At 39.7% G+C, this 14924-nt stretch overlaps 1 protein-coding gene across 1 annotated transcript; it reads right to left on the bottom strand.

The window, feature by feature from the left end:
• Positions 1–1143: 1143 nt before the first annotated feature.
• LOC140952265 (uncharacterized) lies at positions 1144–14924 on the bottom strand. Its single transcript, XM_073401697.1, has 20 exons — positions 14639–14924; positions 12652–12852; positions 11933–12143; positions 11244–11300; positions 9900–9989; positions 8518–8585; positions 8345–8399; positions 7426–7531; positions 6455–6585; positions 5931–6012; positions 5752–5815; positions 5124–5205; positions 4907–4953; positions 4355–4429; positions 4147–4237; positions 3396–3471; positions 2725–2842; positions 2145–2234; positions 1638–1719; positions 1144–1302 (listed from the first exon to the last, which is right to left on the bottom strand). The coding sequence occupies exons 2-20, from the start codon at positions 12804–12806 to the stop codon at positions 1144–1146; spliced, it is 1839 nt and encodes a 612-aa protein (XP_073257798.1). The 5' UTR covers positions 12807–12852; positions 14639–14924.

The raw sequence follows: 14924 nt of genomic DNA on the forward strand, positions 1-14924 counted from the left end.
TTACCCGAGGATGATAAAAAATTAAAACATGGACTCCTTGTTTTCGCATCCTCGTTCCCAGGGCGCTTTTCCCTGTCTAGGGCCCTAGGGACGAGGTTGTTCGGTTTTACTCGCCAAAGAAAACCCTAATATGGAAATGGCATTGTTCGATTGGCCAATTGTGTTACAGTATGGCGTCAAAGCGAAGTATCCATTGATTGCTATAAAGTTCACACGAGCGTTTGCTGAACCAACCAAAAGTCACGCGCGTTTGTATCCGTTCGCTAAACCAATGAAATCGCTCTATTTCCGTTCGTTTGTTGTTTCTGTTTTCTTTGCGCGATTCCATTTCAAGGTCATACGAAAAGCGCTCTAATGTCACTATTTTCAACATTATTTTTTCTCTTGTTTTCTTAAGTTCGTCATTTAGGTGTATAAGTAAGGCTACGATCACACGTGGCGCTCGACGAATTTTCGATTGTTTGAAAATTCGTGCGTTTATAAATAGGTGTTCCGTTCACACAGAACCACCTTACAGGGACGGATCTAGGGGGAGTGTACAAGGGGTACTCACCCACCCCCCCTCCCGAGATAAACTGCGGCTTTCTAATACAACTGGTATTCTGCAAGATATGGCCGGAGATATGTATGATTTGTATTCTCAGCAGTTCACATTATGTTATTGCCTAGTCAAAAGCCTTCGTCTTCGTATTCGCTTTTAAAATTTGTTTATACGTTATCAGTCAGTTACGCCATTCCTTAGTGTGCACCCCCTCCTAAGAAAAATCCTGGATCCGCCCCTGCCTTAACCGTACGAAAATTTAGACTCCTAGCTCTAATATATAAATTTCGACTCAAGGTTCAGAGCTTCAAACAAGAGAGGCCTCTTGGCTTATCCTCAATTGTTGAATCAGTCTTAATAGTGAGGTTTAAGATCATCTTCAACATATGCTCGTCTCATCTCGTCTATTATAATTATGCCCTGGAGAGGCATGCGTTGAGTGATGTAAAATATTCATAAACCTTTTGTGAGAGCTTTCTGTTGTAAATCTCAATAAACTCAATCTTGTGGCCTTAAGTGAGCTAAGAAGTTGTTTTTCACAAAAATCAGTGTATGGTAATGCTTGTTTTCAAGCTGCCTCTTTTACGCACAGGGTACGTGCACTATTCTCCACTAAGCGGAAAGGCTCTTGAATCTAATGATGATGATGACGATGATGATATAGACATTGACGAATTGCACTGTCCTATCTTGTATTTAGTGTACAAATCGTTGATAAATTCAAAACGCTTCAGTCTGTTTTTGAAGCGAATATCAGGATCCTGCAAATATAATAGTGACAAAAACTAAAATTAGTAGAGGGTTTTTGCACGTCATCACTCCGGTATATCGGTTCACCAATCAACTATGTGATAATTGAACTCTTCACTTATTGCACTATAAATAGCCCAGTTAATTTACAAAGCCGCTTACTTTACTTTACTTGAGTCAATGGAAATACTTTAAACACTGTCTTTTAAGCCCGCAATGTTGCCCGGTCTCCATAGTGCTGGCATTTGCCGGATTTGCAAAATGGTCTCCTTTAGGTTACCCCGTTGGTTTTTGTGCTGTGAAGTCACGAATGACGAATTAGACACTTATTTTCCAGATAACTTACCGTCATGTGAGCAAATGACAAGGGTGACAATCTGTGATACCGATGGACAATCCACACATCAGGCAAAACGATAAATTTATACCTAAGAATTAAGGTACAGTAAACTTAAACTCAGAAAAAAGTCAATTTAATATTATCATTTAGTGAAAAGTGACTGTGTTGTTATATCTCTTTAAATCTATAATTTATTTTTCCACACATTATGGAGTATTCTGATTTTAAAAGCGATTACGAAGCTTTATGGAAAAAGTAAGGTTGTAGTAGAAGGTTTACGATAGACGAAGTTGGTGTTGAAAACAACAATGGCAGATGCCTGAGATCTCACTATCGGTTTAGGTAGATCGCCTTAAGAAAAAAACCGTTTTAAAAACCTACTTTCACCATTTTACATCTTGCCTAATGCCATAACAGTGCGGAAAGCGCGATAATAATTGAGAAAATCCGAATGTTTAGCAGTGATGTAAAGTTGAGAAAGAAAAAAAAAAGGAACGAAAAAGGGGAATATACCTCAAAATCATTAGCTCTATAATATGTGAAATCTTATTCATGCCATAGCCCGTAAATCTCTCGTCATAGAGTGGCAGTTCAGGAGTCATTCTGCAAATAAACGAGTGCTTTGTTAACGTTGCAATCTTAAAGAAATGTTATACTCGTATAGCTAGCACAAAGTACTGGTGGAAGACGTGTTACACCAGGTAAATCGCTGGAGGATTGTAAGTTCCACAGAAACGCTCCAATCCAGACCCTCAATGAGGGGATAAATGTCTCTGTCTTTTTTTAAGATGGTATTTTGATACCAACTAAAATTAATTAAAATTGATGATGTACTTATAAAACGCAGATTCTCTGCTAAATACAAGGTCAAAGTAGGGTAAAGTCCAGTAAAAGCTTTTGCATTTATGAATACTAGTAGTAATAACAAGAAAGGCCTGGGGGATGGAAGGGGAAACTTGACTTAAAACGTCAATTAGGGTCGAGCAGATACCAGAAACATAAGGAATTCCTACAAGGCATTCAGTTTTATTCCTTAATCAAAGACTAACTTTGGTATTTAAAATCAGTTGCATATTAAGCTATATAACAGCACCTAAGAATCAAATAAGGTTCGTATTTGTCCTGGTAGCCGCTGACTTCATACGACTCGTTGGCATTGTACCACTTGCTGTAGTTTGTAGAGCTATGAGATAATGGAGACTCGATCTGCCCTGGGAGGTGGTCAAGGAGTCACGGTTGTAATATAACAGTGGAGATCATGGGTATGGGGGCTTTCTAATAAATCGGAAATAATCGACAGTAATTAAAGAGACCTTCTAGTTTGGGTTGCACTTATAGCTTTGAAACGATTTTTAAAAAAGGCTTGGCCAAATCTCATTACCTTATTCAGAATACTTGACTTATTTTGAAAACCTAACGGCTGATTGAGATGTACACTACCTAAATTGCACTGATTTGGCCCCATGAAATTATAGTAGTTTAAGTACTTAGAAGATTCCAAGGCTCATACGGACTACTTTTGTATCCAGGAGGGTCCAGAGGATATAAAGCAGCATGCAGCTGGCTTAATCAAATATCGTAATTTTCACCATTACAGTGACAGGAACCATTTCAAGGTCTTTCAAATCGCGCTATCATAAAACTTAAAACTTCTAGAAAAATGACTTAATTTTCATCTCTACCTTTTTTATGTATGGGTGCTGTGAAATTTTTTTTTTTCAGAACAGCAAGGTTAAGAGATTAAAGTATTATGGGAAAGGATACTAAATGGAGACAGTTTCCTTTTTCTTTTTACCATTTTGACGAGCTTCTCTTTTGTCTCCGGGAGTTCTCTTGTAAACTGCAAGAGAGTGGAGTGAAAATAATTTTATTTCATCCTACTTAGCTCGCGTGGTCTTTGACTCTCGTTCCTCGTTACGTTCTTTGCTCCGAAACCACACGGAAGTGCTTGCTACGCAGGCTACGCTGACTAAATCCTACGACATAAACCTACATGTCTAACATCTACAGCTAGGAAACAGAACCTAATATCATGATTTTTACTATGAAAATTTGTCCTCCTCAAGTTAATCAAAAAGAGACCATAGTTGCAGAGGCAACGGATTTCGTTTTCGTAAATCCAGGGACCTGGGCACTGTAAGGAAACATCGAAAATCTCAGTCAGCAGCCAAGAACCGTTGTCAAAACCCGGCGCTCCAACGCGCAATGCAAACTGTCAAAACGACGGTTAAATCGCATTCTAAAGGTCGTTCCCCCTTTGTCGTCTCTCCACAGGGATACTCCCAAACTTCTGTGAGGGGCTATGCGTCGCATATCTAAGTAGTTTATGTAAAGGAATACTCTTAGAATCTCATGATTAAAGAAAGACAGAACTGAATCGAAGAACAAATAGAATGATGACAGTGCAGCTCTGCTAGTTAGAGTATTTTTACAATCAGTGGGCTGCCTTGTTAACTGTTTTTTTTGTGTGTGTGTTTAAAGTTTACTTAATTGAATACAGTTTGAATTGACCAACCAGATTTCTTGCACCATCAAATGCAGGAACAACAAAGGCCACCTTGTCATCTGTATTATTTCTTTTTTTATTGTACTCAATGATATTATCTCTGAAAAGAGTTTCAGAAAGTCAGTTAGTGGAAAAATATTTATGTTCCCTTGCGTAGTGAACAGGACACGCTTAAGTGAGATAGTTTTGTGAAAGCTTTTACAATGCACTTGCTTACCGTGCAACGATTTCCAAATAGGGTGAAGGAACAAAATCCACGTCAACGAGAAATATATACTGCGTTTTAGCGTTCCTGAAAGATGATTGACAAGAATAGTCTAACAAACCTTGTAAAATATATGATACTCACTCGCTTATACTCACTCACTCCCTCACTCACTAAATCCGCTATATACTGCGCCGACTGTCGTTTAAGGCGTTAAGAAGTATCGACACCCTGCTATAACTGCTGCTGCTCTGGGGACTGCCTCAATAGTCAGTCCCTTGTGAATCAGCCTTTTCTTGACTCTCAGGTGGCAAGTTTCTTTAGGTCGCCATAATGTGAAGCTTGAATCAAGCGACAGCGGCATGTTCTAGCAAGAGACAATAAAAACCTCTCTTGCTCCTCTTGATCCTAGCCATCTCACTTACTCCCATGGATTGTCTCTTTGATGATCGCTGCTCCTGTCTTGGTCGGGAGATCTTCATTATTTGAGATCGGGCATTCAGTTTGGTCTGAAAATTTGAGGGGTGTAAAATGCTATAATACTGTACCTAAGCAAATACTTACCTGATTGCGATATTCCTGAGGCGATTGATTGGGTATTGTAGGCCAATCTGATGAAAAACCAAAGTCGACAGAGGCAATCTTTTCAGTAATAAACACTCAAATACTGAAATTTCACGACTTTGGCCAAATTTTTAAAAAGAAGATGTCTAGATAAAAATTATTTTACCGCAATTAGTATAAAGTTAAGTATTTTACACATTTAGCACACTTGACTTACCTTATTTCCATATATGACGATTACAGATAATGTGGAATACTTTGTGAATAAATGCGGTGGCAATCCCATCAACACCTCTCTCCTAAAAAGAACTCGTTTAAAGGTTGATGGTAAGTACTGGCTATCCTGTGTACAGCCGCCCCCTCCCCTCAGAAAAAGAGGGCCCTGCTCCGATATTATTCTGAGGAGAGAGGTGGGCTGTACACAGGCTAGTGCTGGCAAAATGCCTTCGTTTTAAGGTTTATAATATTTTTAGGGAAGTATTTTTTTAAAGAAGTACTTAGCCTGCGAACAACCTTCCCATTTCCAAAGGCAAGCGGAGCTCGTCGCGAAGATCTCCAATGCGCGAGTAAGCGCCCCTCGCTCTCTCATCTTCTTTCATGTGTCACACGCGCGCGACTTCTCACAATAACCACAAACGGAGGGCTTGCTCACAGGCTAAAACTTGCCTAACTCTTTACAATTATTGTTTGTCAGTACATCTATAAGTTGAAGCTTGTTTTAGAAATCGGAAAAAAAGTGTTGATGAAAAACTATGACATGATTATTTTAAATTATTTAATATACCTACAACCGTCTCAAAAACCTATCCGACACACTTCAGTTATAACTAACACCTTTTACCTACGTTTTGAAGTCGATGGACTCATCATCGTCGTCTAAAACAACATAAACTACCACGGACAAAGGTCCTGTGAAAATTGAGTGAATTTTTTAATAGATATTGTGGCGTCTGTCGATCTTGATAAGCCGGCAAAAAGACCTCTGGCCAACAGTATTAGTTTATGATTTAAGATGTCATATTACCATTCCAAAATCTTAAAATCCTCTTCAACATGGTTATTCGGTCAAAAGTTAGCTGTGTCACTAAAGTGATGGCGTCGGAATCCTAGAAGTAAGAGCAAAACAGAGAAATAGAAAATATAATAGTAATAATATAATGATAATAATGATGAAAATGATGATGATGATGATGCTGATGACGATGACGATAACGATGACGATGACGATGAGGATGAGGATGACGATGATGATGATGATGATGATGATGATGATGATGATGATGATGATGATGATGATGATGATGATGATGATGATGATGAATATAAACATGGAAGGTGGAAGTTGCAAAATTCATTCGGTTGACACTCCCAAAAAAAAAAAAATTAGCGAGCTTTGCAAATCTTTTGTAGCTTTCAGCACAAAGTCGACCACGTGAAGCACAAATCTCTTTATCCAAGCAAAATCCAAAGGCGGATGAATCTTGGAGCGTTCAGCTAAAACCGTGAGGTTATCTTGAAATACAAACGTATAAAATTGTTACAACTTACGGTGGGTGAAGAGGCAGAGTACAATATTTCAGTTAGAAAGTCTCCTGATTTCAACTGTGGTCTTTTTGTCGATGCTTGGCATGGGGCTAGTAAGCTGTTTGGTGTGATATTGGTCCGGCTTCTAATTTTTTCTGGATAAAAAAATTGATTTTATAAAACAAAAATAGAAAGCTTTTGGTGAAAGATAAAGCAATTGATCATTTGTAGTTTTGAACAGTCGCTCTACATCGGTGAAACTTAACACTAGTTTCATATTAAGACTGTCATAATTATATAATAATAGTCAATAATAATGATGATGATAATTGTGGTACATGTAATATAATTACTACAATCAATAATATTGATTGTAATTTGGAGCATTCTAAGAGTGATAACAATGATGTATACTTATTAAGTTTGATGGGCATTTAGATTAGAGGTTAACCTACTGATAGTCTGATTCAGCCTGCCGTGATAGGATCAATGTTTAACGTAGGCAAGGCATAGTCTCTTATCCAAAACAGACTGTAGGGAACTCAGTAGGTTTTTTTTTTTTTTTTATCAGTGCACGCACCAACTTTCTCAAACAAACCATAAGAACAGAACAAAGCATCCTCGTCCCAGGGTTCTTTTGTTTTCTAAAAGAGAAGATCTCTCCCTTCGCCGCTGTCACGGTAATATGGGCATCCCTGCGTTTTAGGCATCCCCATTCCCAAAACCCTGATGATATGGGCATCCTCTGTAACCCTAACCCTAACCCTAATCGTCAAGGTAATATGAGAGGGGGATGCCAATATCACTAGGGTTTTGGGAATCGGGATGCCCAAAACCGACGTAGGGATGCGCATATCACTATAACACCGCCATAATGAAAAACGTGAAGACCCTGGGGAAGAGGTTGTAGAACAATACACAAAACTGTAAGGACATAACGCTATTTCAAAATAGACAGTTCGTGCACATCGATAAGCCATTTCATGGCTTTTTACCGTATATGGGCTTTACAGCAAGGTCAGTAAAAGTGACGTAGCCTTCGTATCCAAGACAACCCAACATGACTGTAACACTAATAATCTGTTCCCCGTAACGTGAGATCTGAAAAAAAAAGGGATACTTGATGCACCTGATACTCTTTTTGAATAACGAGGGCAAAGTCTGTTCAGTGTTTTATTCTGTTATCAAAATCCGAGCTCAGTCCCCTAGCCTACGAGTAGTCCCCATTTTTCCTCAGGGATAGTAGAGCGTGCGAAACGCGAGCGCGCGTGAAAATCACTCCTCGCAAGAAAGTGCCTTTCTTTCGTTCTTTTTTTTTGCAACTGTTAGGAGGGTTAGGGTAACTTCTAACCTTGGTCATGCCGCTCAAGAAAGCTCATTTATGCCAACCCTACTGATTTGCAAACCTCATACCCGACACCGCGAGTTATGGGTATGTTTATATATAATTCTAAATCTAAAAGGTGCTAGTTGAAGAATATTCAAAACTTTTTACATCAAATGCCGTTCGACGCTATTCTTGTGAGTCTCGGTTCTGCTGGTTGACATGCAAACACAGGAACTAAGGAGGTCACTAAGGCCTCTTCTACAATTTTCATAAGTGTACGTATCGACACGCAGCGTATTTACATCGTTTTTACCCATCCACGGCACGAGGACGCTAAAGCGATTCAAACAAGATAACGTCCCGTGCGCTCTTTGAAGATCGTATAATTAGGCGTTTTCAAAGATCCCCACCCACAGGAAACCCGCAGTTTGGTGCCCATGGAAGGAAGGCTAATTCAGAGAAAAATAATCTCCGTTTTCAAAAATATCCCGATACGTGCGGTGGGGCTTAAGGATCGTTGAAACTGAAATAGTGTTGTTGCCTTGGCCGAATTTTTTTCATGTATATAAAGTGTTTTCCATACTTACATATTCCGCTTTCTTGCTCATTACTTTTCCAGCCAAATCTGGTAAAAAGTTTATCCTGAAAAACATCAGAGAAAGAACTCCTTTACTATAATCCTTTTCATTCAAGTTATAAATGTGCACAAAAAGTACATTTTAAAGCAAAAAGATTCTGTTTTGCTTCTTTTTTATCGTACTTGAGAAGTTTCCTTCTTCTACTTGCGAACACTACAAATACGCGAGCACCATAAAAGGGTTCATAAGCCTGCGAAAACGACAAAAGAACATTAGTGTTAATATGTGACATGATAAATTGATCTCATGATGAACAGCCAAGAAACCTGGGTCCTGTTTCTCGAAAGTCCGATAACTTTTAGGGCCCGAAAAGCTATTTTATGTTTGCCGTGTTTGCATTCAATATCAAAGTTTCATTAATTTTGAAATTGTTATAATAAAACTATCAGTTAACGAAGCAAAGTGACCGATTTGTGAGCTAGGAACTGTGCTACTATTCAAATGGACTTGATTTCAAAATTTGCCTTCGGAACCGAAAAGTTATCGGGCCGTTTGAGAAACGGGCCTCTGATTCGTTACTAAGCTGAACAACCTCGTCTCTAGGCCATTTTCTAACTGAAAAGCCCTGGGGACGAGGTTGTAAGCTGAACTAGCCCTCCTTGAGGGGAGAGGGGCGTCTGTACACTGGCTAAAGCTGAACAGAAAAGCATTCTTAGTAACTAGTTGGCCAAATCGAGTCCACTCAATCCCAGGAGGGAAACCGAGGGGGAAAGAGTGGAAGTCTATGCACCACTGGGAGATTAAAGATCGAACACGCTATGAGTCAATGTTCACCTGCATCAAGGCATGAAGACAGGGTATTATCCTCTTTTGGCTGTATTTAGTGTAACGCCATTCTACACTCATAACTTAAAAATCCTACCCTAAGTCGAGTCACCTCGATACCCGGAGGGATGCCGAGGGGGAGGGGGTTTAATATGTGGGTACCTCTGAGAGATGGAAACTGAACCCCCTATCGGACTATGTTCAGCTACATTCAGTGTAACGCCATTCTAGACTCTGCACCCACAATTTAGAAGTCCTATCCTAAATCAAATCACCTTCATTCCCGGAGGGAAGTCGAGGGGGACAGCGCAAACTAGACTCAGCACCGAAATTAGAAATCGTATCAGTAAAGAGATCACGCAGTAATATTCTTTGTAGAATAGATGCTGTGAAGAGAACAACTATTAAACAATACTTGAGTTAAGAATAGATAAAAATCAAATGTTTAAGAACCCAACTTTTCAGCCACCATTAGTGGCAACTGATACGGTGCTCTACGATTTCAATCTCTCTCTATTTGAGTTGTAATTCCCGCTACTTCTTTGAGCCTTATGATTGTTTTGTCATTGACAGACCTGTCGAAAGTCCCTGGAGACCCGATTCCTAACCAAAAGAAACTTTCTGTTTCCATTTTTTAAGCTAAGAATTCTGGGATAAACAAGTTGTATTAATTTTATTACTTTTTATTTAAGCTAAAACAAAAAACGCGAAGAACAGCAAAAATGATTGTTTACCACACCCTTAATAAATAAGCAGGAGGGCGCTTCATCTTCCACGAGGCTGTGCTGACATAAAACTTGAATCCTTTAATTGGTATATTCTTGTTAAACTGTTAAGCAAAAAAAATCGAGAATTGAAAATCGTGGTCTAGGTAAAAGACCGAAAAATACCCCTAAAAGAATCAAGTAGCGCCAACCAAATGGAAATATTTTCGATTTTCAAGATTGGGGTCCCCCCGCCGCCTCTAGAGGCTTGATGGACCCTCACATGGATATACTCTGCGCGAAATGCTCGCAGGCGCTAATCCACCTGATCCATCCATCTCTCGTAAGCGACCACCCTTGGTACACGACAAAGAGGTCGCTTACGGAAGGTGGTCGTCGAAGGAAAAGTCATAGATATAAGCTTAAAATGAAGTGATTAACGTAATTACATAAGGTTATTACCTTACAAGCTAAAACTTAGGCAAATAGACAACTGGCAAGAATGTTTCACTTCGAATAGGGCTTGGAACTGTTTAAACTTTGTACATAACCCCGTGTACATAATATTCTGCATCAATGTTACAATCCACCTGTTTACCTACAGATCGTCTTTCAACCATTTATTTTGTGAGGTAACTGCTGTAATCTGTCAGCACGCCTGGTCAACGCTATATAGAACTGAACTAATGCGACATTCGAGCATGGTTTTCTTACAATCATACGTGATGATCATGCCGGGTGGTCGCTTACGGGAAACAGAAAACAAAAGGACAAGTTAAATTTCTGGCTTAAAATGTGGTCGGGGTCGTTTAAGAAATTCGAATTCGAATTCGGTATTTGGCTGAGAAACAAAACGGTTATTTTGAAAGTGGTCGCTTACGAGAAGTGGTCGCTATGAGAGAGTTGACTGTATTAGGATGCGTGAAGGCAATTGGGATATTACACTGATTCTGATTCTGCTGCATGACTACTAGTCTACCGTAGATTGAAAAATATTAGCAGATTAGCATCTTATCTCTCGTTCATTTTTCTCCATGTTCCGACCAACATCTGACATAAGAAGAGATTTAGAATCACGTTTACGGCAAACGAGAATTTGTACCACGTGACCAAGGTTTTTTTAAAAATGTCGTTTACTGTTCATTATAACTGCACGGAAACCAGTAGATTAATGCCAGTTTTATCCATAAGAATTGTTTCAGTGAGCTGTTTTTATCTGCTCATTTTCTATTTTGAGAATTTCTCAACTTGGATTTGCCGTAAACGTGGCTGTAAGTCTCTCTATTGCAGTAAAATAATAGGCTGGATTGTTATCAAGGTACTGATTGTTTGAATGACAATAATGTTTCCCGCTCCGTGATTTTAGTCACCTGACTTACCGGTAGATACTGATATGTCTCCACCATTCTTTGAGGAGAACACGCCACACTGAAAAACTGAGAAATTCATTTATTCGACAACGTTAACGTCATGCATATTACTGCTTTTCATTACAACAAATGTTTGCTCCGTGTAGACCGAGTACCCTGGAAGGGAGATAATGTGTATAACCCCAAAAGTCTAGCAACATCCCTAACGCTGAATAGGGCGCGTTTATTAAAGCTGCCAGTCCCCGAATGATTTTAGCGATGAGGGTCGTAGTTCCCTGAAAATCACTACGGAGGTTATTTAGATTGTTATTTTTTATCCGCATCTATCCATTCCAGGTCCAAAAAGTTGGAAAATAGATCCATGATTACCGTCACGAATATACACTATTAAGCCCAAGTTAACAAATGAAACTGTCAACATATTTAGTGTATTTGGTGTAGTCAGTTTACACTGACTACACTGAAAACATTGTGACTACATTGACTACATTGACGACACCAATTCACTAATGCTCAACCTACACACTACACTGACCACCCCATCACTAACACTTGTGTATATTCGTGACGGTAGTCGTGGACTTATTACCAAACGTTGTAGGGGATGCTAGTAACAGACACCTGTGGACTCCCCTCTCCCTCCCCCTCTCTTTATTTTCAGAGCGCATGCAGCACAAACTATTATAATAGCTACTTGCCTGTCTGGTTTTTCTTTCGGGACTTTGTTTGTATTCAGTGACGTCCCATTGCACATGTGACATCCACCACCCATGAAGAGAGAGAGAATTGTTTTCCATGACGTGCCTACTCAGTAAGTCTGGCCCAGTTTCTAGCACCACGTAAGGTCTCCTACTCTTCTTATTTATGCTGATACCAATTTTAGAGGGTAGTCCTTGTTCTCTGAGATCTCTACACAAGACCACAAGTTTTTTGATACTGAATTAATGGTAATGTGATAAGTGATCACGTAGGTTGGGTAAATATAGAAGGTACTAAACTTCTGTTAAAATGCTAACCACATAAAGATAGCTTGTTATAGTTAAGCACAGAGTAACACGAAGAAGTCGCCTGGGGATCTCGAGTGTCCCTTCAAACGAGGTTTTAGGCCTACTTTATTTAGTTTTAGGACTCTCATGGCACACAATTACCTTAAATTGCTAGAGGTACCCGCCTTGGCTTACTTTTTATTTTTTCTCAAGAATTGTGAAGTCATTAGGATTTAGGATTAAATTTATGCTTTTGGTCATCACGTTCTAGATGTGCTTGCTGCTAAACAAAGTGGTTTCAGTATAATCCTTTTTCTATTTCCCGAAGTATCACGGAGGTTTCATTTTTTATGTTGTGCGAGGTGGCTTTCATTAAAATTCAAGGTTGTGAATCAAGCTCTGCAGCTCAGAGCCTGCGGAAAGTTACTGACCTTTCAACGGAAGCTAACATTTCCTCTTGAAATAAAGGATGAAGCAGGTTGAAGGTATATAATATAATCATAGTTGTTATAGTCCAGCGCCATCTTAGCAGCGCTCGTGTGAGCCCAAGGTATCTGCTTATCAGCACAAAGCAGTGAAAAGCCATTCTAAACGGGTGGTGCTAGTAATAAGGTGAATGAGAACTCCATAATCTGCAGAAAGCGAAACAACAGAGACATCAGCAAATAAACAAAATTTCAATCAAAGTGCAATCGACTAACTACACATGCCGACCAACTCTCGTGAGCTACCACCTAGACAATTGGCGACAAAATTAAAGGGCCTTTGTGAGGTTTTGCCAAGTCAAACGGGAAAAATGAAGCATTCACTCTCCCACCCCCTCCATGCAATGTTGTACAGTTTAACTCTCTCTAAGATGGACGACTTCGGAACCGGACCAATTAAGGGAGACCTTACGAGCAGCTCCTACACTATACTCGGGACCGACCCCCTACTGTCCGTCTCAGAGAGGTGTCCGGCTTATATTGCCTAGTCCCTCTCGGTCATAGCTCCGCTTGGACCACGTGACTAGAAACGCTTTGGCCGGGCGAAATAATGAGGCCTAGGGACTAGGCAACGGCTTATAGAGAGTCAAGGTAACGTGACACCAGTAGAAAGCTAAGGGAAGAATGTAACGGAAAATGGAATCATTTTCTTTCTTAAGTGTACAACCAAACGTTCTCCGCTTTGTGTTCTAAAAGTGCAACAGTCCTACACGCTGCAAACTGGAGAAAGACGGCAAAATATTAAGAATTTTGCAATTTACTGTCATGTTGAGAGCTTACATTTCCGTTTTGAGATATTTTTCACTGCATAACGCACTTCTCAAGTGTCTGTTGACGGTTTCAAAAGTGTCCGTTGTCCGTCTTAGAGAGTTGCCCATCTTATAAAGAGTATAGTTACAGTAAAATGACTGAAAATCGGCATGGACTAGCAACAGGACGGTCCGTCTTAGAGAGGTGTCCGTCTTATAGAGGTATCCTTTAAGACAGAGTTGAGTGTACCGCCGATTGTACTATTCTCAGTGACCATCCCTCATAGACGACCAACTATCCAATTAATTATGCCGGTCAGAATCCGTTTTCACGGTCATTGACCAGGAAAGTACACGGAGGTTACAATATAATGCGAAACATTTACCAGTCATCCCGATTTAGTGATAAAAATGCTTTTACTGACAGGCACCATAAAGAATATTTTTCCCAGAATGATATCAGTTTTACGCACGGGCGTGTGTGCGTACATGGCGCTACGCTCCTGGTCATGCAGCCCTCAAGCGATCAACTACCAAATTTTTGCCGCGATCTTTTGTGGAATGTGTGACTTCAAGCTATGAGCGATTACTTTCTCATAAAGCGACCAAAAAGCAATCTTCCTAAGATTCCCTTCAACCTAGTTCACAAGGCTTTTTCCCTTTTTGCCCATTTTTAAGGGAGAAAGTCCTGGGAAGGAGAATGGATTCGCTTAGTGGGCCCTAAGTTTATGAACACTTGGCAGTTTTACTCCGTAAGATGAAATAAGCTTATTTTTGATAGGAAAATCCGAAATCAAAAAGACGAAAAAAACTTACCTTGAACTGTGCTGACAAGGAATATTATTTTAATAGTGTTATTGGTTTAATATTTCCGTAACTGCTGAATCTAGTTTTACTGATTGAAGTACCATTGCCTCTTGTGGTACCATTGTCTTGTAACACCTTTTAAGCCAATCTAACTTGTGTTTAAATTGTCTGTTTCATTTACATCCTTTTGACACCCTTTTCATTTCTATTGCCACTGTACCTACCTGTTTCTCAGAAAATATATGTCCTGTGTGCTTCGTTAGAAACAAACTCGGCTATAATTCTCCAGAAAGTATCATTAAGAGAAGTAACTCGGCTGAGACAAAACGAAATACCCGAAGCTTTGGTGCTCGATAAAACGGTATTTGATCGCTTACAATACTCAGGACCCGCTGTTCATCTCCTGGCGAGGGGTCTTCCAGCTGGTGGAGAAGAAGTCCGCCAAAACAGTGAATGTTTAACCTGAAAACTGTCACTGACTTCTTGTAACTTGTAACTAACTTCTTTCGATTCCTTAGATTCTTATGTTCAGTCCTAGTGGCGTTGGTTCAAGAAGCTGTATTTTACCATTAAAACTTTTTCTCATCACGAAGGAACGTGCTTCCGGAGACGTAATGATTATCCATGTCAGACTAATTCTGTTCAGTTCAATTCACTTGGCTA

The sequence above is a fragment of the Porites lutea genome, chromosome 11 (assembly GCF_958299795.1).
Source record: "Porites lutea chromosome 11, jaPorLute2.1, whole genome shotgun sequence".
In the NCBI taxonomy this organism is placed as follows: Eukaryota; Metazoa; Cnidaria; class Anthozoa; order Scleractinia; family Poritidae; genus Porites; species Porites lutea.

Coding starts and splice junctions, on each gene's coding strand:
- LOC140952265 (XM_073401697.1), bottom strand. CDS start 12,806: ATGGCTTTTCACTGCTTTGTGCTGATAAGCAGATACCTTGGGCTCACA. Junction 7,532..8,344: donor TGAGCAAGAAAGCGGAATAT/GTAAGTATGGAA, acceptor TTTTTTTTTCAG/ATCTCACGTTACGGGGAACA. Junction 4,238..4,354: donor TATTTGGAAATCGTTGCACG/GTAAGCAAGTGC, acceptor AACTCTTTTCAG/AGATAATATCATTGAGTACA.